The sequence below is a fragment of the Alligator mississippiensis genome, chromosome 4 (genome assembly GCF_030867095.1).
Source record: "Alligator mississippiensis isolate rAllMis1 chromosome 4, rAllMis1, whole genome shotgun sequence".
NCBI lineage: Eukaryota > Metazoa > Chordata > Crocodylia > Alligatoridae > Alligator > Alligator mississippiensis.
The window spans coordinates 215648068-215675793 of NC_081827.1; the positions used below are offsets into that span (position 1 = coordinate 215648068).

Below are 27726 nucleotides of genomic sequence, written 5' to 3' on the forward strand. Positions count from 1 at the left end.
GGTTCCTTTTGCTCCAAGCTGCCAACTCAAACACAAGAGATACAAATCTTCCTGCTCTCACTGCCTACTGCCATAACCACACTTAGCAGCCGGAAGGAAAAATTGCAGGGAAAATGCAGCTCTGACCCTGGATGTGTGAGATCTCAGCTGGGCTGCTAAATTTGTGACTGCTCTGACTGGTGTGTTGTGACATATGGTAGCTTGTTGCTGGAGTACAATAAAGCCCAGATGTATAAAAATCACGAGTCACCTCAGCAACTAATGAAATTGGTTTAAAAATAAATAATTATTCCTCAAGAATACTATATTTGGTGCTCTTGTAACATCAGATTTCTGAGGTTTCAGGTCACATTTTTTATAAGTGTTTTCCTATGAGGATGACAGCTGGAAACTACCACTGCTGCCAACAGTGCAGAAAGAACAGGAATGGGAGAACTTCAGAAATTCCTAAAGAAGACAAATCCCCAGTCAGTGCTGCAGTAACTTGGCTCCAGCAGCTGGTAGGGGAAGAAAAAGCAGATTATTTGCAGCAGCTCTGACAATCAGAGTCATAGTTGAACATTCAGGATAGCTGAAAGTTGTAGCAGAATTGGTCACATCATTTGGGAGAGGTTGCTAAACAACCTTTTCCTTTTATGTAACTAGTTCTAGTTTCTTGTATAACAGAAGTAGCACCTATCTAGCAGTTTAGCATATTGGAACTGTGATGGAAAAATACAGGTAGACTCTTGAGATTTTCAGTGAATGCGTTGGAATGAGCCTGATTTGTATGGTAGATTATAAATATACGTAGCCAGAATCTTTATCAACCATTTTAATACCTTTTCCTAGCCTTCATTTTATGTAAATAAAGGAAAAACTGTACGTAATAAAGATGAGTGTGAGCTATATCTATAAGGCTATGCAGAGAAGAAGTACTGTTGAAATAAGGGCAAAGCTTGAATGGTTTGTGATAAAAGTAACGTAGAACTTTTACAGCCTTATTCATGTGCTATGTTTTATGCATTGAACAATAATGTGCATCTTTAAGAAAATGTTTTTAAACATCATATGAAAAATGACCTGCATATTTCAAGATCTTTCTGTTGAGGAAATGCAGGAAAAAAGAAAAATATTTCGATTAGAAAAAAAAGTTTGTTTTTAATACTCTTTTAAGTCTAGGCTTTATCTAACTATTAAGCTTAAAATGGTCTTTTCCATTTGTCTTGGTGGAAAATACACTTCCAACAAAATGCTATTCTCTAAGGGCCCAAAATCTCATACAAAGCCTACTGAAGTCCATGAAAGAACTTTCATTTCACTGAGATTTAGAACAGACTCTAGAAGAAGTGTGGAGCTGTATGAATCCTTAAGAAATATACACAACTAGTATCACTTCCAAAGTTGCATACATTCTTAGGTAATCTGTTTTTAAAATCAATCCACAGTGATGTAGCTGATTGAAGGGATTGAATTTTTCCCTATAGGGAAGAGTGATTTCCTTTACATTCTTCACAGCCCCCATAATCAGTTATCTTTGGTGCTATATCTGTTTAGATTCTGGAAACCAACTTTGAAATTCTTCATCAAATAATTCAAAATGTCTTGTGAGAAAAGAAAGAAAATCAATATACCTTTATTGAAACTGCAGGTGCCTGCCAACACAGGAAGAAGTAATCTCTGAGTGCTAATATTACATCCTACTGGACCCTCTTTCTCATGAACCAATGGGTTGGATAAAGGGGAAGCATAATAGAGTGTATTTTCAGATCCAAATTCTTTAATTCTGGCTAGCCAGAACTAAAAAAAAAACCCTAGTCAGTCCTGACATTGTAAAACAGCTCAGGAGCAGCCAAACTCTTCAAAATGAATGGCAATTTAGGAGAAGACATCTAAGTTTATGAAGGCCATATTTATGACTCTCATGGATGCCAGTTACTTCAATGCATTCAGGGCCAGATCTTCAATTGGCATACACTAGTGCTGCCCTACTAAAGTGAAAGGAATTATGATACATTTTATTTGCTGATGGGCTAGTCCTCCAGAAATGTTTAATTAAAAGAAAGCGAATAGGCTCTAACAATGTCCTGTAGTCCCACTTCATAGTCTTCCACTATCATAAGCAAATCTATCCAGAGCACAATTTCTGTATGCATGTATCCCTACAAGCAGACAGCTCACTGACTTCCAGACTCATTTAAACTTTGATTATTCACGCTTCAAGCTCTTGGGCAATGTCTCAGAGAGTTCTTAGTTCCCGTTTCATTTGCTCACACCATTTACATTCTTTCGCAGTTATTGACTAGGAATGACTATTAGCTTTTACTGCTCCATTCGGAAGTGTGTTTGCCAGGACCACCTTTATGACTTGCATAAACATTCCAAGAGGCGAGATGGAGAAATCTTGTGTGGCTTGCAGAAAAGTGAGCATGGAGGGTGTTTTTTGGCTGCTTCCTTCCCTTTCAACTCACTGGCAGAGAAGGAAAACGTGCCAAATTATGAACAGCACAGAACACAAGAACTGTGGGCATTTTTACACATGCCCTGAGGGTGGGTGAGGTGCTTTAATTAGCACCCACAGAGTCTTTTGTATCAGCATCCCTGTGCTTCAAAATGGTGGCAGGGGCACTTTAACTAAACAAGCTTTAGTTAAAGCGCCCCTGCCACCATTTTGAAGCATGGGGATGCTGATGCATGAGAAACAGGCTGCTGGAGGTGTGGTAATTAGCATATTCCAGCAAACGTGATTAATCGCGCCTGCTCTGATGCACTTTGATTACAGCGCTTCAGAGCAGCTTCCCTACATGTCTACAGGCACCCTGTGATATCAACCCTAGCTTTCTCTGCACACAGCAGCACAACCTTGGGCACAGACTAGCCAAGGGGATTTGATCCCTACTGTATTTCATTTACATTGGCTCTTCTGTTCCACCATTTATTTCCCTCAGAATTGGAATAGGGATTTTCCTGTAGTCTTTATCTTCTCTAATGCTTCATTATCCTCTTTTATTAATTCTTATCTTCCTGTAAATTGTAGCAATTTCCTGGGCAGAGAAAATGGTTATGTTTCTTTTGAGCTGCTTTTGGTGCTTGATTAGTGAGGTGTTTTTTAATTTCTCATTATGTTACTTCACAGATAATTTTCCAAGAGACTTATTTTCTAGTGAAAGTAAACTGATTACATGGACATATGCTAACATAAACTACATGTGTCATTGACATACCAGAGAATGAAAAACAGATGCAAGGATGCAATTTAAAGGGGAAAACTACAACTTATTTATGTCTTACCTTTGTTTTGCACTCCCATACAGCCAATCGCTTACTCAGGACTAATGTAGTGGTAAATAGCCACAAGCAGGCTAACCATTTTTTTAGCTTAGTGTTGTCATTTTCACACTAACTTCTGAGATTCAGCCCATCTCTGAACCTTCCTTTTGTTCCCTGAAAAATCAAACCTTTTCCTCCACGTTAATAGGATCCTTAAGACATATCATGTGTATTATGAACAGAATCTTGTAAAAGTCAGTGCCTATGCATATTGGACACTTCTCAGAAGGTAGAATGAAGTTAAGACCTCATTCATATATTTGCAGCCTTTAAATTCTGCTCTCTCCTTAAATTTTGTCTTAAATTTGCCTTTAAATCTGTCCTTAGATCTTGCTTCTTGCATAGGAGAGAGAGAAATTCTGCTAATCTCCCACTGAGGGAACAGTTCCTTCTGATGCTACCAAAAAAAAAAAAAAAATAGAGGAGGGAAACCCATAATAATGGGAAGACATAGTTCAAACTAGGGCTGTCTAATTGATGGCCTTCAAGCCTTATGCAGCCTGCAAGGGGTTAATTTGCAGCCCTTCAGCTCCCACCATTGCTCCTGCTGCACCAACAGGCAGGGTCTCCAGGTTCCTCCTCTCTCCTCCAACTTCCACTTCCTTCCCCTACCCCACCGGGTATGATGTGGTGCAGCCCTGCGGGAGCTCATGGCCCTGTGGGGTGGCACAGCAGGGGAGCCCACAGCCACTGAGCTGAGGGTGAGGCCAGGGCACCTGCATGCATGGTCCAGTGGGGCAGGGTTGGGGGAATGCCCACATAGTGTTTGTGTGTGGGGAGGGAAGGGCTGTGGCTTATGCTGGTGCATCTCACAGCATGTGGCTCACTGGCGTGATTTGCAGGGCATGTGGCACCTGATAACTGCAAGCTGGGGTGGACCTACACATGAAATTTAAATGACCAAATTAAAATAACAGTGCATCGTGTCTGGGACCATGCAAAATGAAGCAATGCCAGTTGGTTTAATCTCCTGTGCTAGTTGTACATGTACTCAATGTTTTATTATATTTAATCATTCAAAATACCTGCATATCCCTACGTGACTGTATCCTCCCTGTTGACACATCCTCCCTTGGTTAAGGCATATTTCTCAAAAAAGGCATTCAGTGTCTGTCTGGGGTTTTGCAAATATCTCCATAGACCATTACTGGTGCCGACTATTGTAGATTCTGCCCCGCTGTTAAAACAACTACCCAAAACAGTGACCTGTGATCAGTGCCCCAAGGTATTCCATTCAGTCAATCAATCAAGACCATCCTATTTGATTAAAGTGTGGACTGATCAAAAACTTGCAAAAACAAGTTTCACACCTTGGCAACCTAAAACAGGGTCTGAGCAGTTAGCAATTGCAATATGATGGTCCCTCCCTACCTGCTTCCTTTGGACTTCAATTGACCAACTATCAAGAAGAAATGCTTTGAAGTTATTCAACTGAACAGTATAGGAATGAAGAAGAGTTGCCAGCAAAGTGTGAACTGCAAGAGAGAGAGAGAAATCATTGCAACATTGTACCTGCAGCCAGATGATCACTTGCAGGAGATGGATCCACTCTCAGTGAAGGCTGACAAGACTGAAATCGCTTCCTGTCTGCACTGGTGAGAGACGTTCTTGCAGCTAACATATACCTGGGATTTTGTGACAGTTTCATAGTAGTTTGGGGTCAGAAGGGACCTGAACAGATCATCTAGTCTGACCCCCCGCCACTGGCAGGAGCACACGCTGGGATCACATGACCCCAGACAGGTGTTTGTCCAACTTCTTTTTGAATTTACCCAAGGTAGGAGCGAGGACCACTTCCCTAGGAAGTTGGTTCCAGATCCTAGCCACCCTAACAGTGAAATTGTGCCTCCTAATCTCTAACCTGAACCTATTCTCTAGCAGCTTCTGGCCATTGTTCCTCATCACCCCAGGTACTGCTGGGGGGAATAGGGCCCTTCCTATTTGGTGCTGATCTCCCCTAATGAGTTTGTAGGCAGCCACCAAATCCCCCCTCAGACTCTGCTTGCTTGAATATTCAGTTCATTTACTGAATATTGGAAAGGAGTCTTTTTCTGTCATTTAGGTTTATAGCTCGTGTGTGGTATAGTTATTAAAGCCTTTCTGTCATTAGTTGAATGAGGTGTTGTGTCAATCCTTAACTACACTAAGTTTGAATCCCGGTTTTGACTGTCCCCAGTTGCTTAGTAGTGTCATATTGAATGAAATAGTTTGAATGTTTGTAATAGTTGCCCATTAGCCAGTTTAGGAAGAAGACAAGATTCATCTTCTTATCTAGGCCATTGTTTTGGTCTACGTGCAGAAGGTCCTGACTTTCCTCAAAGTCTTAACTCTTGAATTTTATCTTTAGAGGCCTTTAACAAAGTTAACCTAAAAATGACCCTTAAGCAAACATCCCACATTCCGAGAAATCAAACCCTAGGAGCCTTTTAAAAGATTGGAAATAAAAGTCAATTCAGTGATATGGAAATTTCTCAAAGTAATTAAAATGGTCAACAAAAGAAACTAATTACCAAGCAAAAGAATCTGTTGAGAAAGATCCGAGCCCAAATTTGGGAGTAGTGACAGGTTTAGGTAGGAGGGGCCCAAGACGGCAACTCACTCAATAAAAACTGTAACCTACTGTCCCAATTTGGAGGTAACCTCACTTGCAGAACAATGAAGGAAGAATCGCAAGTGTAAGCTGGATCAGACTGATCACCTGAACCACCCTCTCCGTGAACACGAATCTCTTAGTTCACGCTGAAGCTGCGGAGCACCCAAAAAGGACTGAAGGAAGGGGACTTAGTCCTATCAGTATTGAGGCCAGCCCATTGAATCGTATTGCTGAGGCGAGCCCATTGAATCGTACTACTGAGGCCAACCCATTAAATTGTACTACTGAGGAATGAAACCATATTTAGGTGTTTGGCTTCTCGGAATTCTAGGATTGTAAGTATATTATGAAAAATAATAGTATTGATTCAAATTTAACTTTGAGTTGTAATTGTAATTGTTTTAAGGAAGTGCATTTGGAGCATTGTTTCTGATATATGTAATTATTGTGTTCTTAATGTTTGTGGTATTTCTTAAAGCTAAGCAGTGTTATGTGTAGCAAAGAATTTTAAAATAAAATTGTGTTGTATGAATTAAGTGTGTAATCATTCTGAAATAGTGCAATCAACTAACCACTCCCCCAGCCAGTGCATCAAATGAATCAGTAAGTTGTGTGGGATTTTCTCTATTCCATAACCCACTAGAGACAAGTAGTTAGAAAGTCCTGGTTCAAACTTTAACCTCAGTGCAAGACGAGGGAATGTCTGAGTGTTTATCATCATACAGTGAAGGGAAGGGCCAAAAAGAACAAGTTTTCCTTTCCCCACCACAATCCAGCTAATAGCAGCAGAGAGAGATGAGGAATTTCTCCACCCCGCTGCTCCTATTTCTTGTTAGACATGATCTCCATGTATATTCTAGGACAGTGGTTCTCAATCTTTTTTGTACCAGGACCCATTTGTAAACATCAGTGGCCAGTCTCAACCTGCTGCCCCAGGCCCCAGCCCCACACTGTGTGCAGTGTGGGGGTGTTGTGCAAGTGTGGGGGAGGCAAGCAGCCCCTGGCAGGCTGCAATTCTTCTAGCCTGCAAGGGAAAAGCCACAGTTTCCTAAATTTTTCCGTTTGTAAAGTTTGTTTGCGACCCTGTCATATATTCTTGCAACCTACTTTTGGGTTGTGACCCACAGATTGAGAAATGCTGTTCTAGGAGGCTGTAGGATGGCTGAGCTTTTTTCTCCCTCCTCTTAAGATTCTGAGGGTTGTCTTTTTCCTTGCTAGTCCAATCAAGTGTGCCTCCATACTTACAGAGCAGGGCATTAAAAGGCTACATTCTCTTATTTGTTTGCATGACATTGGTAATTTAGGGGAAAGGGGAATTTAAAAGTTTAGTTCATTTAAAGATCTCCATATTTTAGACAATGCAACATGAGGGGGAAATTCTGACTCAATTAAATTCAAGGTTTATATCTCCTGAGAAAATATTTTGTTGCTTTAGCTATGGTATTTTTTATTTAGATAATGATATTTTCTCTACAGCCTAGAAAGCAAAAAGTGCTAGTAATAATCCAATAAAATTTACAAATCTTATATTGATTTCCTGTAGCTTACCATAATCACAACTGAACTGCAAAATATTTTGATAAGGGTAAATACTGAAGTCCTTATTTAAGTTTTTCTCAGGCAAATTTTAATGAGATTGTGTCCCATGAGAGTTTGCCTGTGTAGAAACTGAGCAAAGAACTCAGGAGATTGGGCACAATAGAAAGATATGTTGTTGAGAGTATGTTGTGAATAGTAGTGATGTGGTCCAGGGGTTTTGAAAGGGTAAAAAATGATTGGAGGGCTTGGGATTCCCTTTCCTCACCAATCGGCCCTGGAGAGTGGGGAGGGCTTGCCACCCCTACTGGAGACCCTGGCCCAGGTAGAGAAACCAGACCTGAATTAAGACTCACCTCTCCATGTCCCCTGATTGGCCCCTCTGGCCACCTGGAGAGGGGTAAAAGGGGCAGCACAGCTGACTTGGGGGATGAAACTGGCAAGGGATGACAAAGAAGGAGCTTCAAAGAGCTGGCAAGAGCTGGGCTAGTGGGGTGGGAGCAGTTGCCCTAGAAGAGCCCAACGGAGCAGGATCTGCAGGTGGCGGTTGAGCTCTCAGCAGCACAGCATGCGGCTGGCAGGAGAGGCTCCCCACTGGGCTCCAGGATCCCCAGCGAGAGGCTGGGCAGCGTGGCATGCGGCTGACCTGGGAGGCTCCCAGCTCAGTGTCTGGTTCCTCCAGCAAGAGGTTGGGTGGTGTGATGACACATGGGTTTCTGGAAGGTCAAAAGCCCTAGCAGCCTAGAGCATTTGCAACACTGGTGGTTGAGTGGCAGAAGTTCTGCTTACCTTGTGGGAGAGCTGAGTTCAAGTCCTGGTTGGGTCAGGAAGGGGTGAATGACATGACAGGGGAGAAAGATCCTTGTCAGAGGGGATGGGGAAGCTTTCCCCCTTCCAGGTGCCTATACCCTATATCTGTTTGTTATTCTGCATCTCATATTTGGTCAAGCAGTAGCTTCTGTTGTGTCTGTTTGCACCTCATATTTTGTCAAACCTGTCTTTTTGTTAACTGAATGCATATGCCTGTGAATGTGTATGCCTAACCTTTATTGAATCCCCGTTCCACTGGGGTATTGTAGTGCCTCCTATACACCTTGGTTTATATATATTATGTTCCCACCACTGTTTCCCTCATTAAAAGGTGTATGGTTTAGTCCTCATTGGTGACCTGTCTCTGCTCTTTAGAGGAATGAGGATCCCTACATCTCCCACAGCACTCTTGCACCTGCTCTGATCCCTTCAAATGGAGAGGGGGTACATCTTGGAGTACCCCCCAGGTTATAGTAGGCACAAACAAGCTGAGTGTGTCACATACCTTCTCTCATGGAAAATATCTGTGAAAGGCGATAAACAGCATCGCATCCTATGATCAGTTACATGTACCTGGCTACTTGAAACACCCAGTGAGTATGGCCATAAGTCCTTGAAAACTGAAGTTCAATAATGCCTGCAGCCATCCTGGAAATCACAGGCTGTCCAATGCTTCCTTGCAGTTCCAGGCTTCCCATACCAGCTATGAAATCCTGGCTTCATAAAGTCATTGGGATTTTTGCCATTGACTTGATAGGGCCAGGATTTCAACCCAGGTGCATGACTTGCTCTCTCACTGTATTCCCTATATAACCCTGTCTGTGCTTTGATCTTTCTGTGTTGCTACTTCCATCCAGCTATGTTCTTATCATCATGGTACTGGAGATCCTCGCATTCAAGAAGTCTACTATTGTAGATTCTGCCCCACTGTTACTTCTGGCAAAATTTACTTAAAATGAGTTTTCTTGCATGTCAGGACTATAGTCTGGGGAAGTGATGCATACATACGATGTCTAGCTCTAGTTGGGAGAGTGTTCCATTCTACTCATGATCACAGTCCAACATTTGGTCAGCGTACTGTACTCCAGCAGATACCTTGTGTTGGCACCCTTGCACAATGATTTCTCAATATAGAAGTACACTGCTTCAGCATTTGCACAAGGAACTCCCTATTTGTTCCAACAGATCCCCTCTTTGCTCCATAGAAGAAGGAAATATGTAGATCAACTTCTGTAGACATAGATATCTTTTCTGATTTATAATTACTTTTTTTCACACAGGATATTTCACCTTCACAGTGACAAATATCCTCCTACACTAAAATGATTATAGGTTGAATAATTTCACAACATTTTAGGAAAAACAGATATAAAAAAAATACAAAAGATAATTTTGTAAAGTGCTTTTTTATTATGCATTGTCAACAGTTAAATGATGAGTTGTCATGTCATGCAAATTAGAATAATGTTAAGAAAGAAAAAAACCCCCATTCTATTCTATACATATGTTAAAGATAAAAAGTGCTAAATCTGCTTAAAACTGTGCAGTTTTAATGAAACTGAAAAGCTGGCTCACTTAAAATACTTTTTAAATATTTTACTAAACCAACTTTCTTGTAACTGCTCCATTTCTTGTATCTTGAATATTTTCCCTGTTCTACTTGCAGTTTTCTTCATACTATTTCCTTTCTACTTTTACACACCTGGTTTTCTGTCATGCAACCTAATGCACAGTAAACATTTCAAAGCTCTGAAGGAACATAATTTTTTCAAAAAGACAGCAAAATGAGAAGTGGAATATCCACATTATTTGCCAATTGATAGTGGCCCCTATTCAGTAATCATGCCATTTCAAACTGAGCATTTAATGATATCACTAGGAAAAAAAACCCTCTTCTATTATCAGCTAACAAAATAAATGTACATAATATGTCACGGAGCAACAGCTCATTTACTTACTTACAATAATAACAATACATGAAAAAAATAGTTGTAGAAATATTTTTCCTAGTTTTTGTGCACACCAGGTGCTTTACCTCTTAGTTCATTACAAATGTTGATTTGATGTGTGTATTAGAATGAACATCATATTCTGAGATATTACTTTCAGTATATGGAATTGTAGAAATATAAATCATTTGCATTCTGAACCGAGAAAAAATCCTTCATTTTCTGCCTCTCTACTGACTTAGACATAATTAAAGGAATAAAGTAAAAGTATTGGTGATATACAATACAAATCTTCATTTACAGTCTGGATATTAAGTTGTTGAAGAAATGTTAATAGAATAGCTATACTAAAGAAATGCCTAATCTAATTAATTTTAGACAGAATAACATTTTACCCCATACATTATAAGTGAGAAACAATTTTAGCTGATCATTTTACAGTTTTATTCATTTTCATCATAGCATCTGTTTCTTTTAATTTGCTCTTCTATAGTGAGCTGCTTAGACTTGGCTTTATCTCCTTGAGAAGATGGGACAGCTATACATTTTGAACTCAGTAAATCTAAACTTGTGCTTATGGCATTCTCTGACACTTCTATTATTTCAGCTTCTTGACAGATATTAATATCATTCAGGTCTGTATCATAATCTCCATATTCTTTTGAATATGGGCTGGGAGTGTTTTTAATTATGTCTACAGAATTTAACAGACCACAGTCTAAATGCGTATCATCTTTTTCAGGAAAGGAAGGAGTTTTTACAGTATCAGATAAAATAGTAGTTAAATGCTTGCCATGTTTTGGTTCTTCCCCACTACTTAGCAACTCAGTATCAAAAGGGGATGTTATTTTGGTGGTCTCCTTTAAAACTAAATTGCTGGTGCAAGATTTTTGACAAGTGGCATCTTTATTAAATTGAACAAGACATTCTGAGGTATCTTTATCTTTGGAATTTTGCTCATCAAGTGAAACAGATACAACATCTTTAGAGTCTCTCTCTTGAGATTCAGATATGTCAAGTAGTTCTGCATTTCTAGGCTGATTTGCTATCTTTTCAAATGCATATTCAAACTCAGTGCAATTTGCATGGTTAAATTTTGTTATTGGTTTAGACATAGCTGAGAAAGATGTTTCCTGCCTACAAATGCTGAGATGTGAAAAAGTTGTATAATAGTTATTATTATTATTCAAATTGATCTCTTTATGATTCCCTAGTACTGTCTGATCATCAGTATTAGTAACCTGTAAAACTTCTACACCTCCAGTTTCATTAATTTTTTCATTTGGTTTCTTTTCAGGACTCTGCACAACCACATTATCACTTTCATTAACAACCTTCCCACTTCTCTCTTTATTCTCTGATCCTTTTGTTTCATTCATCTTATCTTGTACATTCTTATTTTCCTGATCTTTTTCTTTATTGCTTGCTTCATTTACCTTTGCTGCATTGATATTTGTAGCTGCCTCCCTCTCAGACACAGAGCTAAAAGATGCTGGTTGTTTTTGTTGTGGGTCAACGCTGTCATCTTTCTTTTGTTCTTCTTTCTGCCTGAGATCGCTACAGGTTTTTTCCATGTATGGTGCCTTGTTATTGCCCAGAGATATATCTGTGCGTATACTACAGGCTTCTTCTTCAAAAGCATCTGGGGGCCACTTTGGTTTATTCACTTTAGCCTCATCTTCAATAGAAAATGTTTTTTTGGGTGATGCATCACCTTTGGAAGGGGGCCAGGTAATTTTTAATTTACCTCTTTCTGAAGATTTTTTCAAATTGTCCTCCAAAGTTTCAGGATACACATAATTGGTACATGAAGACACATCTGAATCAATCTGAGCACTGAGTTTAGATTTAATAGGAGTGTCTTTACTGGGATTTACTTCTTCAGCATAAACATTACCCATTGAGCTACTTTGGTCTTTGGAATTCCATAATTCTTTATGTTGCTTGTGTCCAAAACCTTCATCATAATTTCCTTTAGATTTAAAAAGTTGCTTAAAATGGGGTTTGCAGTATATTTGTCCATGGAGAGATGCATAATTTCCCAAGCTGCCAAATTGAAGACAATTTATCAGATTCATAAATCATAAATGTACTAAGAACGTTCAATTTTAGTTGACATTTTAAGTACCCATAAATTACAGTATCTGTAAATATCTTTATACATATTTTAGCAAAAAAAGAGCAAATTTTATTTGAGATGTGGTTCTGACCAGATAAAAAGCTTAAATAATTATAAATGTATTTAGTGCAAATTTCCATAAGTTCTGAAAGTCTGAATAGTAGTTTGATGGTGAAATCAAACCTTAATAATGTTTTAAAAATTAGTGTAAGTGGATTATTTCCTACAGCAATATCAACAATTTTGTAAGGTTTAATCTATCTATTATAAACTACTGGCTGCAAAAAGGAATGATCTACAATACTTAATGGTTTTTTTTTTAATTTAATGTTCGTAACTGTTTGTTTGACATCCTTGGGGACTGAAGTCATTTGCTCTCCTACAGAATAGGTAGAAAACATGCAGTACAGTGCAAGTTTCTCTATGCTACTCTACTAATGCTTAGTATATTTACTGAATGACATGATTTACTCATATTGGGCATGTCTATATGTGCACAGTAGACTAATTTACTGTGTAGTAACATGTCACCATCTACACATGCATTGCAACTGAGTTGGTGTAGACTAATTTACCATGCTGGAGTAAATTACTGCACGTAAATGTATGTGTAGACAGTGATGTCAGGGTTAGTTTAGTCCAGCTCAAGTTGCACTGGATTTTCTTGAGTTGCACCAATTGCACATGTAGACATGCCCTTTCATGTTTACTTAGTCCTGACAGGAAAATTCTGATGAAGTTCACAGGTCTAGGAGAAAGCCCGCTGTTCTTCCCTCCTTGATAACAACACGTATACCACAACTTTCAATCAAGAACTACAAAACACTTTATAAAAATGGATAATTGTGGCATCATTTCATTTAACATATTGGGAAAAGTGAAGCACATGTTGTTTATCCAAGGGCACAGACCAGGGCAGTAGAAGAACCTGGGTCACTTGCCTTCCTATCCAGTCTTTTATGCATTGGAGAAAAACAAGTAAATTTGCCAATTGTGACATCTGCAGATTTTCTATGGATACATTTATAGTTCCTTCTTACCTTAGCTTACTGCTGCAGTGGTGACATCGGAAACAAGATTTATGAAAAATCTGCTTGTCGGCAATTAGACATTCCATTGGATAAGCTTTCTTTTGACAAAGCGTGCACACTTCCTTTTCCTGAAGTTGCAGTTTCTAAAAGCAGTTTTTAGAAGGCATATGTCAGTCTTCAGCCATGACTTAGAATATATTTCTAACAGGTATTATACCTTATTATAGTACATGCTCAAATTGTTTTATTATGAGGAAAGCAGCAATACTGTTTTTCCTTAGTTTATCCATGAAGTGGTATCTAATCTACCAACTTTAAGGCTCAATTTCAGTTCAGCTAGTAGTAATATGTTGAAAGCTCAAGACTGCTTGCCTTTCTCAGGTGAGTAAATTCATTAATTTAAATGGAACTCTTCACTTCAGTTAACCAAGCATAATTTGGCTCTTTATATGTAACAACATTTGTTTCTTAAAGTGCAGTAGTATAATAAAAGGTAAGTTAATTAAGTTGAACTGAATATGTCTATACAGAAACTCTCTCTGATTCTGCATTGTGATTTAGATATGTAAGCCATGGGTGAATGTTTGAAATTCAGATTAGAAAGCTTTGTTTAATTATACCAGAGGCAAATCAAGAACCTCCGTTACTGCATTAACCTGCAAACTATGCATGTTGCAAATATGATGGGCACATAATTATTTGTAGTTTTTAGAGTTTTCATTACAAGCCAGGTATTTTATTCAATTAAGTCACAAGACAGAATTAGCTACAACAGTGATATAGCTAATTATATGAAATCCTGGCTTTTATGTAGGATAATTAATTGTAAGGGAAATTGGTTATATTGCAAAGTACAAAAAGAAAGTTTATTTCACAGAGATGAAGGGCAAGAGGAAAAAGAGATAACAGACAATTTACTGTGCTTAGTCAAATCTACACTTCTGTTCTGTCTTGATTTATGACTTGCTATAAAGTCAGTACTAGCAGGCAAATACAAATAATATATATAACACCACCCTGTGGTCCAAATTCTCTATCAATGGAAATGGGAAATACTCCATTAATGTCTATTGAGTAGTATGCTTTTACACCAGTAGAGAATTTGGATCACAGTGGGGTTATATACATTATTTGTATTTGCCTGCTAGTACTGATTTTATAGCAAGTCATAAATCAAGACAGAACAGCAGCATAGATTTCCTGTACACTTGTAGTTACTACATATCTCCACTACCTATAACAAGAGCGCTACAAAATAGTCCAGAAGAAGTGAAAAATCTTCAAGAATTGTCTGGGGCTTAAATGAAACAAAACATCTTGCATTAATTAATGTTGGCCATGATATAAGGCATCTTTGGAGATGAGTCTGGATTTAATTTAAAATTTAGATTTAGCTTTCCATGACTAAGCTAGATATAATGAACCACAGCAAACACTAATTTTGTTTAATTTTCTTACAAATGGCTAGGTACACAGAAAGCACAGGGAGACACAGGCCTTCTGCAAGTTGGAAGGATCTCAAAGATGGGCCAAGGTGCTTTGATCAGACAGTGAAGAGGGAATGTGCCCCCAAAACACCAGCTCACTGAAGCATTACTCTGTAGTTGGACAACAAAGCACTAACAGTCTGCCTCAAAAAGATAATCAGCACATGTCAAGGAGATGAATGTTGCAGAACAATCTATTGCGTAAGAACATCATACTGTGGTGCCCCTTGGAAATTTATCCCTAAGAACTCCAAGGTGCATGTACTTGTACTGGCACAAATTTGTGCTATTGCTTTATGCCCCATCACATGTCCTTGCATCCATGCTTGTGTGTGAAGCAAATCGTTTCGGGTAGGACTAGGGGAGGCTGAGGCCAGCACCTGTGCTTCCCTCCACAGTACTACCTGGTGTCCTGGTGCAGCTTAGGCTCAGATCCAGCATCACTGAGCCTGGCTGGCAGCCAAAGCATTGGTCTGGATGGCCAGCCCTCAGTTTTTTTCAGCACATGCTACTGATGCGTGGTCAGCGACACTTTTTTCCCCAGGAGTTTTTTCTTTTTTTTTTTTTCTACCAAGATTTTCACAAACCGCTTTGTGGTGCCACAAGCTACACATAGGGAACATGAAAACATGGGCCACACTGCAAATTTGGGGGCCCCACACACCGCAGATTTGTGGCACCACAAACCAGACACTCCTGCATGTGGGGACCCACCCCCAGAACCAAATTTAAGCCACATGCTCATACTGAGAAAAGATCACCCATGTGAGTCGTCCTACTGAAGACAGCTAGGTGCTTACCAGTAAGCTCTTAAGGTTCATTTAAAGTACGACTATTATTGCGCTATTACTGCTCATTTAGGAAAGAGCTTCTCATCAGGAACCAAGTATTAAGCATTTCCTATTGATACAAAGAGCTTAACAAAAACACATTGCTGAGGTGTTTTGCTGGATCAGTCAGTGTTCTTCATTTGAGGGGACTAGGAGGCCAGTCTTTTTACTCTACTGCTCTTCCTATCTCTGCCATGGCATATGTGGATGGACTCACTTGCGAGCATGTACACTGGTAACACTCCTTGGTGAAGGAAGTAGAGCCTCCTTCCCAGAAGCAGTCTACTCACTTTTGATGATGCCTGCAGAACTGTTGTCCACACTGCCATACTCAAAACCCACAGTTCACCTCTTTGCATTTAGCATTATTGCAAATTCTCTTTTGTGTCCTTAGTAAAGTAGTTCCCTGCCTTGTATATTTTATGCCTTTTTCCATCATCAGGTACAATCACAGACTCTCTTCTGCTATTCCTCTTCCTTCACTTGTCCTCCTTCTCACCTGGCCTACATTAAATTTCTTCATTCCTGTTCTTATATAGTTGATATATATTATTGGGGGAGCTAGTAGCAACTTATAATTAGACTGTCATATATATATTTGTGTGTGTGAAAAATATATATTTCCATTATAAAAGATTTTTACAACCTTCTCTTTAAGAAGCTTTCATGCCTTTGTACTAATTGGCAGGCATTAGACTTCAGGGTACAACAAGCTGAAATAATTTCAGCTTCTGAGGAAATAAGTTACATAACGCACAATTTTGCAGCCTATCACAATAATGGTTGACCATAAATATTCTGAGACCTCACTCCTACAGCTACCAAAGCAGGAATGGCAGCAATACACACTTAACTGAGGATACCTGGAAGCTACTAGGTCAATTACAGGGGCCAACTGCATTTCAAAAATGGTATTTATATTGCTAAATAGCATGCTTGAAAGTTAGGAGATGTCAGGTTTATAGTAGCTAATGCAAACAATTTGTTCTGGTTATCCATAGACATTGTAATTCAGGTGCTGATGGCAGTCTACACACAGCAGCGCAGAGCTCAGTGGGACTATATTGCTTTTCCAGGAAGTGGGTAAAATTGAAGTGACTTGTTCTCATTAATGACATTATCACATAAATTATTTTTTCAAGGGTATTTTTCAGAACACCCTTCTCATTTAGTGCACAGAACATATGCACAAAAGAGACAAAAGCAAGGTTGCACAGGCAGTTGTAAAGTTGTTTTCCCTAACTTTTAAGTACTTTATTTTGCAATCAAATTACCATTCATTTAACGTCATTTTTGTTTGTAATATATAGGCAGTTTAAAGGTAATTTCAGTTGAGAAATGTTCAGGGTGTAAAACTGCTGAACAAAATATATGATAAGCTTTTGCATGAAATCCTATTAACAATTTCTACAATTGTGTGTGCGCCTAATTAAAGTCACCCTAAACAAAGGTCAGTATGTTTAAGTACAAGTCCTATGCATTAGCACATTTTAAATGGACGCATTTAAAATATGAAAGTTGTTTTCTCATCACTAATACGATGTACTACATGCAAACACAACTGCCATTTACTTTTATCTCAGTTAAAAGCATAGTGTTGGCTATTTATCAGGAACACATAACGGGTTAGCATTTCTGAAATGCAGAATTTATGTTGTTTTATTTTTTATGTAAATATATACATACATATATATAAATATATATGTTAGGCTGCTAATTGAAATGCAATATTTACCTTGGCAAAAAGGCCTCACAGCCCAATATATCAGTATTTGTTAGTCATACATTCGGCACATCACTTAAAGCAGATGCCTTTGGAAAAGAAAATGATAAAAGACAGCTAACAGAAAAAGAGAGACAGACAGCAAAAATTAAGAAAAGTTTGTTAATTTCATGTTACCTTATCCTGTGACTATAAACACAGTATTCATTAATTGCATGACATATTGACATTGATTAGGACCCTTAAATGGGTTCTCCACACTTTGCATGCTTATTTACCACTGAAAAATTCTGCTTCTTGGTGGAAGCTACTTCTCACTTCAGTTTCAGAAGTATCTGAGACTCTGTATCCAAGACTTTTAAACACCCTCTCACTTTCTTGCCACGTCTTCTGAAAATTTCTTAGTAGTTCTTCTGGTGAATCAGCAGCAGAAATATCCAAAATGTGTCCTGAGATTACATCTTCATATGTTGGAGGTGCATGCTTGAAACCAAATCCTGACTGCATACCATCAGCACCTTGTGATGTGGAGGCAGCAGCCCTAGATTTAGTGACTGTGTTTGCAAATGCATCCGGACCAGAAGATTGTTCACCGTGAGACTTTGTTTCTATGCACACAACAGGTTCAAATGAGCGCTCCTTATCTTCACATTGCCTTTGTTCATAAGATGCATTTTGCTTTGAGTCCCTGAGCTGCCAGCAAGGAGAATTTTGAAAGCCATCTTTTTGCTTTTGAGTCTCCACAGACTTCAGATCATATTCATCCTTGCTAAATGTGTGCCTGCCAGCCTTTACTTTACTGTTCATTTCACTACTTTCAAAAAATCTTTTCTTTGATTTTATATCAAATACTGAGTTGTCTCCAGTGTTCCCTAAGAACATATCCATTTCCTCTTCACTTTCATTGCCTAATCTTTCAGCTATTGTAATTGGCTGTTTTTGTGTATGTATCACTCTCTCAGATGCCTCAAACCTATGAATAAGCCCTGAATGATCAACCTTAGGACCCTCAATTTTTTGTGTAACTGAGATTGCATCTAAGCTTTCAGTATGGGGCTGTAAGCATTCTGGAATGTTTACTGGCTTTTGGTGCCTGCGGGTCTTGCTTTTCTCTGCTTTTTTATCCTCTTCACGTGCTGCTTTTTCACTCTTTACTGTACCAGCAGTTACTTGAGTTACAGGTATAGTTGCTGAGGATAAAGTCTCTGCGGCATGAGTTTCAATCTTAAGTTGTCGGCGAAGGGTTGCAGGAGACTTAACTATTTCTGACCTTTTTTCAACAACTGGAATCGGTGTCACTGACCAGTACCGTGTTGCTCCTTGAGATAACTTTGCTGTGGAGTCTTTCAGTTTGGCCGCTTGTTCGCAGTGGCTTCTTGGAGAAGAGGGAGCAGAAGCTGGCCTTTGAATTCTAGAGTTTGGTGTTGCAGATCTGTGAAGTGGTGGAGGAACAGTGTTAGTTTCTTTTTGGATGGGAGATGAGGAGGGCATGTCCTTGAGAGGAGAGTCTGTCCGCCTAGATGCAATTGTTATGTAAGTAGGAGACGGTGATCGCATTCTTAGTGCTGGAGAAGAAATTCTGAACTCTGTCTGTCTGATTCCATTAGACTGCTGTTTAATTTCATGGTGTGCTGTTTCTTGTTTGATAATATCTTCCATTTTATGTGTATCTTTTCTGTTGGAGCCCAAGCTGATTTTTGATATTTTCTGGGATGGGTCCCCATAGCTGACAGAGTCATGTCTGGATTTCACTTGGTTTGTGGTCAACATAGCAGTCTGGATTGTATCTTCACAGGAGGTGAGCATTTTGACTGCATGCTCTTTAATATCTGATAGCTCTACTTTTAGCTTTTCTAAATTATTTTCCATCATAATATGAACTATGTTTTTCTTTCTTTCTTGGTCTATTAGCCATACTGGGATAATACTTAAAAATGTCTGAAATCTTTTCATGCCATTTTTATTTGGCTCATCTTCAAACTGTTTCACTCTAGACAAAACTTGCTGTAGTTCTTCCCTTTTTCTCAAGAATTCTAATATATCGGCCGCACATTTTTCATCAACTGGCTGTGATACTTTTGGTGAAGAAGAAAATGAAGATTTGTTCTGTGTAATCTCTTGTTTTGGATCTATTGTCTTCAGAAAAGCTTGTTTTACTTGCGAGTCCTTGTCTGTGACACATTCTTTTTCTTGCAGACTATTATACTGGTGGGACAATTCTTTATTCTGGAAGTTACTTTCAGAAACACACACATTCTTTTGCTCTACAATTTGGGTCTGTGAGTCATGATGCGTATCAGCTACCTTGTGTTGGAGCACTTTCTCTGCTGATTTATTCCTAAACTGCTCTTGTTTTTTCTGTATTGTTACTTTGTCATCTTCTGGCCAAGCTAGTATCTTGCCCTGATTTATTTTGTTAGTCAGTGAGACCTTCTCATGCCTGGCTTCTCCTTTTTCTGTTCCTTTCTCATTAATTAAGTTATGTTTCACTTGACTGAAATCTTTCTTCCTTACTGTTTGCATGTTCTCCATGTGCTTTAAAGGTGTTTTTTCTGTCAGCACCTTCCCATCAGCATGTGTCTGGTGCTGCTTTGCAATACTCTGTTTTTTCCCAATGACAGTGCTTATGTCTTCTCTCTGCTTTTCCTGATTTTGTTGTTTGACAACATTTTGAACATTAATTTCCTGTTGTTTTTCATACACCCTAGAATCTTTCTGTGTTTCATGTAAGCTTTGATCTACAATGGGGAGCTTGATGGTTTTAACTTTGAAACTAGGGGAGAAGATTTTATTTTTGGACATGTGCAACTGCTCCACATTCTCCAGCTGCTCTGTCTTATGCAAAGCATGTTTTTGATGGATTTGTTCCATTTGACAAGATAAATTATGTTTCGTAAGATCCTTTGAACCTTGCAGTTCTTTTTTCCTAATATGATCTTCTGCTGAGGTTTCTAAAATGTTTTGAAGCTGCTCAGCAGCTGATGATACTACTAATGATGCAGACAGTTGTTTATCAACTTGAGATCCTGTTGCTTGTAAATTGACTTGAAAGTCAGAATCAGAGGGCATCACTTGCTGTGGAGTTAGAGAGGGCATTGAACCTTGTGAAGCAGTTTGATCCTGCTTGGTTGATTTTTGTAATGGCACATGATTTTCTGGCTCTGTTTGAACTGGACTTCCCTGTGCCTCGTTGTTTGTTCTGGCAGTCCCATGACATAAGCTTTTGGCTTGCATTTTTTCCATCTCTTCCCTTTGCTGCTTGTATTTTTCTTCAGCAATCATTAAAGGGGTTTTAAATTTCCGGATGTAAGGTTTAGGTTGTGTTTGTGTTGGCTCAGGTGGAAGAGAAGGTGATTTTGTAAGTGGAAAAGCCACTCTCTTCCTAGTGGGCGGTGATTCTTGTGGAATTTGGGGTGGTGGATTAATCCCTTCTGTAATGAGTGAGGGCTTTTTTACCTCTCCTGTTCTTGCATGAGTTGATTTCTGTCTCTGCTCTTGGCTAACAATATTCACCATAGTTTCAGACACTCTGCATTCTTCTGCTGTTTTGGTAATATTAATTTCTGTGCCTTTCTGAAGAACAGTGGTTTCAGGTTTTGGAGGTATTTTAGACTTGTTAGCTGCTAGTCTCTTAGAAGGTTCCATTTGCAGACATGTCTTTGAGGATGGACCCTCAGGTGCTTTACCTGGTGCTTCAGCCTTAGCAGGAGGCTGCACTGAGCGAGGTGGCGACTTCTCTGGATATCTGGGGAAATATTCTTTCTTTTGCTTTGGCTGAACAGTAGGAGAAATTGTGAGAGGAGGTGGTGGTGGTGGTGGGAGAGAGAGACTAGGCAGAAATTCATTTACCAATTTGTCATCTAGTGGTGGTGGTGGTGGAGGAGGAGGAGGAAAGTGGTCGAATTCAGCTTTGGTGTTGTCCATAATTGAGTGTGACAATGTATCAGATGGCATCATTGAAGGAGGAGGAGGTAGAGGAAATTCCAGTTCAGAAGATGTGACTGAAGGTGGTGGTGGAGGAGGGGGTGGGGAATCTATTTCTGGCAAATCTTTCTCCATACCGTTCTTGGCGGGATTTAAAGGTTTGTTCACTGAACACTGAAAGTCTGATTTAGTAGCTTCTGTTTTAGTCTTTCCTGTTTTAGTCTTGTGTTGATGAGCATTGCTCTTTTTCTTCTTTTCAGTTTCTGTATATTTATTGTGCATTTCATGTCCAACTTTTACTTTTTGTTTGATTTTTATATTTGGCTCTGCTGTCATGGAAACTACATCTTGCACTGGCTGAACACTCATTTCACTCTCTCCAAAACCCTCCTTAAACTTCTGAGCTTGGTTTATTTCTTTCTTTGCCACTTGTTTTGGATGGCCAGTCACTTTAGAAACCCCACTAGCAGCCACGTTGATTGGTTGTTGTCTGGCTCTGGCTTTGGAGGTATAAACTCCTGTTGATATTTTTGCCTTTCCTCTTCTCTCTGTATTGTTTATGTTGAAAAAATCTTTATCTTCAAGCTCGTTACATGGATTCTGTTTCTTTTCTGCTGTGTGTTCAGTAACCTGAACTGTGCTGCAGCTATGATCCTCCTTCAAAGCTCTGCACACCTCTGATTTCTCTGTTCTCACTTCCCTCTTAACTTTAGCATTAAAAGCAGACTGACTGGTCACATGTTGATCAACAAGAGGTTTTGCTTCTTTTTTTGTATGGCTTTGGAGTTGAATTTTATCCTTGGAATCATCTACTTTTTTGATAACTTTCTGTTGTAAATTAGGTAAGCTCCTTAGAAATGTTTTATCAGTATCCAGAGATTCAGTGCTCCATTCTTGATTAAAAGGGATCTTCCTAGTACCTTTTAAACCCCTGGACACAGTCTCATCTTCAGCATGCTTTCCTTCATGATATTCATGGAGAGATTTAACAGTCTTTTGTAGATTTTGTGTTACATTAACTTGGTTTTTTGCTAATATTTGAGAAGGCTCAGAAAGTATCTTCTTGGTGCTTTTTATGTCTTTATACTCACTTTCTTGATGCTCTACAATTTTCTCTTCTGCAGAGGTGTCTAGCTGGTTTTGTCCATCATTCTGAATATCATTGCTGATTACACATTCTTTGTCTATGCGCTTGAGGGACTGATGAGCTTCTTTTAAAGATCTTAATGTTGATTCAAGGTCACCTTGAACAACCGCCTCTTTCAGAACTTTATTTGTTTTGTTTATTGCTTTTTCAAGGGATTCAATTGTCCGCTTAATATCACCAGGGATGACATCAGGCTTTTCTGTTTCTTTCAGTTGGTAGGATGATTCTTTAAGAGACCTTAGTATTGCCAGGATATCAGCTTTTATAACTTCTTCCTTTTCTGTAACAGTTGTCTGATTTATAGTCTGGCTGAGTGAATGTAAAGCTGCCTTCAAATCACCTTTTATAATTTCTTCTTTGTGGACATGGCAAGATGTATTTTCTGGCTCTGTCAAAAAAATTTTAACTGTATTAGACACATCTCCAGGGATGATGTCAGTTTCATTAACTGTGCGTTGAACTGGAAGCTTCTGTTTCTTCAGTAACAGCTTCATACCTTCTACGTCACCACCAATTATTTCTCCTTCCTCTTCTTGTTTCTGGGTTGTGAATATTTCATTTGACCCAGTCTGAAACATTTTTAGATAATCCAGAGCTCCAGATTCTATGCAGGTTGTGAAAAACTGAACATTTCCCCTTTCTGATTCATCTATTTTAGCTCTTTCTGTTATTTCATTATTCATGGTAGAAGACAGAAGGTTGTGAATAGTACGTTTCACATCACCACCTATCACTTCATCATGATGGATTTTATTGCCATCCTTTTTGTGAAGGAGAGAATAGATTGTCATGTTAATATCGCCTCTCTCATTTTCCTGAATTAAAATTCCTCGTTTTACAGAACTATCCTCACTAAACAGGTTTTTTATAGCTTCCTGTATATCACCTCTCACTATCTCTTCTTTTTCAACAAGAACATCTGTCGATCTGTTCAGTAATTGAGCTTTGGTCAAATTGACATTGCCCTTTTCGTCTTCATTTACTGTAATTTCTCTTTTGACAGTGCTCCTTTTGGACAGCAGGTTCATCATTATGTTGCCTAGATCCCCTTTAATAATCTCTTCCTTTTGTATTTCAGGTGGCTCTTGATTCATTAGTTTATATTTTGCCATTCGGACATCTCCAATTTCATCTGCCTCAAGGATAATTCCATGAGACTCCACAACTTTGTGAGAGTAAAGTTCTTTTAGAGTTTCTGTGATACTTTTTCCTATAATTTCTTCCTTTTCAACCTTGCTTTCATTAAATTCATGGAAAGGTGTTGTTTCAAAAAGCCATGTTGTTGTCTTTACATCTGACTGTGGAATTTCTTCCTTTATTTTTATTTCACTTTCTTCAGGTTCCTTAATGGAATCTAAAGGCTGGTTCTCAAAAAGCCACACTGCCTGCTGAACATCACCTTCTTGCACATCTTCCTTTTTGACTGTCTTAATATCCTTATACTCTGACCCCTCTCCTCTAATCTCATCTATAGTGTGTGTTTCAAATAACCAAGTAGAAGTTTTAACATTGCCCTGTTGAATTTCATTGACACTAACTGTTCTTACATATGTGTCTTTCTTGAGCCCCTGAGATTCAAATAATTGCTTGTTGGCCTTCACATCACCACCCTGGACAGCATCAATAGTAGGCATAATTAATTTTTCATCTTCTGAAATTTTGTCCAGTTGTTGGGTCTCAAATTTGTATCTGACAGAGCTCACATCTCCTTTTTGAATATCTTCTTGAGTGACAGCTTTAATAACATATACATCGTCTGATTCATTAATAGAGTCTAGAGGTTTTGTTTCAAACAGCCACCTAGTCCCACGTACATCTCCATGGATCACTTCTTCCTTCTTAACTGTTGTCACTTCATGGTAATACCCTTCTTTGTCTTGAATTGCATACAGTGGCTGGGTTTCAAACAACATTCTGTAGTTTTTCACATCTCCCTTTGTTATTTCTTCCACACTAATGGTTTTCTCTGCGTTGATGTCTACAGATTCATCTTTAATCTGATCCAAAGAAAAAGTCTCAAAAATAAAGCAGCCCTTTCTCACATTTCCACCCTGTATATCGGTAACAGTTCTGAATAATGTACTGTCTTCTTGGTTTTCCTTTATAGTATCAATAGACTGGTTTTCAAAAAGCCATCGACAATGTAAAACATTTCCTTTCTGTACATCTTCCTCCTGTATATTTTTAATTTTTTCCAGAACTTCCTCTGAACTATAATTTATAGAATCTAGTGACTGGTTTTCAAATTTATACTTCATAGTGGAAACATCACCGGGCTGGATATCAATTTCCACTACTCTCTTGAATTCCTTTTCTCCTTCTCCTTGTATATTATCTAAATTTTCTGTCTCAAACAGGAAACATGCTGTACGGACATCACTTCCTTGAATTTCCTCCTGACTCACAGTGTGCAGTTTTACTGTTGTTTCTGATTCATCTTTTATCGCATCAAGTGGCTGTGTTTCAAAGAGCCAAGTGCAGGTTTTGACATCTCCTTTATGAATTTCTTCACTGTCAGTCACTACCTGAACTTTGTCATACAACAATTCCATTGGCTGCGTTTCAAATAGCCATCTACACATTTTTACATCTCCTTTAACAATATGTGTAGTCTGCTCTGTATTACTTTCTTCATCTTCTAGATTGCTAAAATATTTAATAGAATCAAGAGGCTGCGTTTCAAACAACCATTTTGCTGTTTTTACATCACCTGACTGCACTTCTTGTGAGGATATTCCTTTGATAATCTGGACTTTTTTAACGCTTTCATCAAATTGGTCAAGAGGTCTTGTTTCAAATAGCCATCTGTAGCTTTTTACATCTCCTCTTAAAATTTCTTCTTGTCGAATTGTTTTAACTTCATGATATTTTCCAAAACTGTCTTGAATTGCATATAATGGAGTTGTTTCAAAAATAACTTTATTTAACTCTACAACGCCTCTTTCTATGCCTTCTATGTGAATTTTATGGGATTCATCGTACTTACTTACACCACTTGATTCAAATATATTTTTGCAGCTGCTTACATCTCCCTTGTCAATTTCTTCAAGTTTTACTGTTCTTACAAATTCCTTCTTTCCTTCTCTAATTTGTTCAAGAGGTTTTGTTTCAAAAATCCATTTCTGATGCCTCACATCACCTTTTTCTTCTTCAGTGGCAACCACCTTCTGAAGTTTCCCAACATCTGGACTATCCTTTATTGCATCCATTGGTAGCGTTTCAAATAAATGTTTGGTGGTGCTTACATCACCTCCTATTATTTCTTCAGGTGGCAGGTGAGTTGTGTTGTCATTATCTTTTAGGGTATCAAGTGGCTGATTTTCAAAAATCCAGCACTTTCTACAGACATCAGCTCCTAGAATAGTTTCCTTCTTACTGACAGTTACTTCTGAGTCCTCTTTGATAGTATCCAAAGCCTGGGTTTCAAATAACCATTTTGCCTTGTGAACACCACCTTTGATGTTTTCCTCCATAGAGACTCCACAGACAACTTTAATTTCCAGAGGATCTTTGTTAATCATGTCTAAGGGCTGTGTATCAAACATCCAGCGTGCTGTTCTGACATCACCTTTTTCAATGTCTTCTCGGTGAACAGTTTTAATCTCCAGCATTTGACCCAAGTTATCTCTAATAACATACATTGGTTGAGTTTCAAAATGCTTTATGCTTCTTTTCACATCTCCTTTAATTTCTTTAAGTTCGGATCTCAATTGCAGAAAGTTAATTTCATCCACTGAGTACAACTGACCAATTTTATCCAAATTTAGGGATTCAAATATATACTTTACAGTTTTCACATCACCACCAGTAATGTCTTTAACACAAGTTTCATCTGTTTCTTGTTCCTTGTCATGATGAATTTTATTCATAGAATCCAAAGGCTGAGTTTCAAACATCCATGTTGCTGTGCGGACATCTCCTCTAGCTAGCTCAGGAATTTTGTCTGCATTTTCTGCAGAATCTGAAGAATGTGAACCCAGTGCATCAATAGGTTGTGTTTCAAACATCCAGGTTGTATACTTAACATCTCCGCCCGCAATGATTTCTTGATCTGCAATGCTTTTAATATTGCTGGGGTCTGGAGATTCATCTTTGATTGAGTCCAGAGGCTGGTTCTCAAAGACCCATCTCATAGACTGAACTTCTCCTTTTAGAATTTCATCCCACTCTAGGTATTCTCTCTCTGGGCTCATACACTTTTGAGGGCTATTACGACTATTTTCAAAGACATATCTAGCTTGTTGTACATCTCTTGATGCTGAATTCCCTGTTTCAAGCTCAGTAGATACAATATGAGAAATTTCACGTAAATAATCTTTTTCTAAATTCTTTCTTACTTCTGGGTGAATATGTTTGTATAAACGTTTTAATTCATATAAATTTCTCTGCTTTGAATACAAATCTTTGGGGATTGTGAGCTTTGTTGGAGAGGTGAATAATTCAGGGGACTGGGAAAACTCTCTCATATCTGATGGAGGTTGTAGCATGGCTGTAGAAGGAGGAGGTAACTCTTCTCTGCTTCTGCATTTAGAGGACTTGGTGTGAACTGTAGGAGAAGCAGCAGTCCCATGCTTTGTTTCTCTTGTCACAGAAGTTTCATGTATTCTATTTGCTGAAGCACTGGCCGTGGAAGAGGAACTAACTGCAGAAGGCCATGCAATTTCTTGATATTCATTTTCAATCTTTAGGGGACAAAATTGATATTTTATTTAACAAACACGTTTTTTCAGCCCAAAGTTTTATTGATTCCATTCAAAGGATTAGTTCTCCAAGGTGCTGAGCAAGGACATTACAATTAAAGGTTAAGAGACCCAACATCTTCAGATGTTTTTCAGAGCCTCATAGAATTAAAACTAATTCTAATACAGGCATAATGTATAAAAGGTAAGATGCAGTGATTTTGCAGCATTGCTTTCTCTGCTGCAACCAATACAAATTTGATGTACTGCACATAACACATAATTCACCAGCAGTTTATACTGATTTCAATTTAAATGGAATTAACATTCTCTGCATTTGTCTCTGAACTAATGTGTCAACCCAAAATTTTGGAGAGAAAGATGATCACAGAAATTATATTTTTTTACCAGAGTAAAAGATAAAGAGGAGATTGCATGCAGCAAGAGAAGACAGAGGAAAACAAAAAGATTTTTTTAAAGCTTTGCTTTTAACTGTATTCATCTCCTAATACAAATGTTTGTTAGATTATTTAATGCAATTTATGTTATTTTGTATTTATTGTTCACATGTTTTCCAAGCCCTCTATCT

General features: G+C 38.5%; 1 protein-coding gene across 1 annotated transcript in view; it reads right to left on the minus strand.

The window, feature by feature from the left end:
* Positions 1–13395: 13395 nt before the first annotated feature.
* Positions 13396–27726, minus strand: part of XIRP2 (xin actin binding repeat containing 2) — a 229078-nt gene continuing 214747 nt past the window's right edge. The window contains exons 8-9 of the mRNA XM_059727316.1: positions 17666–27140; positions 13396–13490 (exon numbers count right to left, since the gene is read on the minus strand). Coding sequence (XP_059583299.1) covers positions 13396–13490; positions 17666–27140 — 9570 coding nt within the window. The remainder of the gene's footprint in view (positions 13491–17665; positions 27141–27726) is intronic.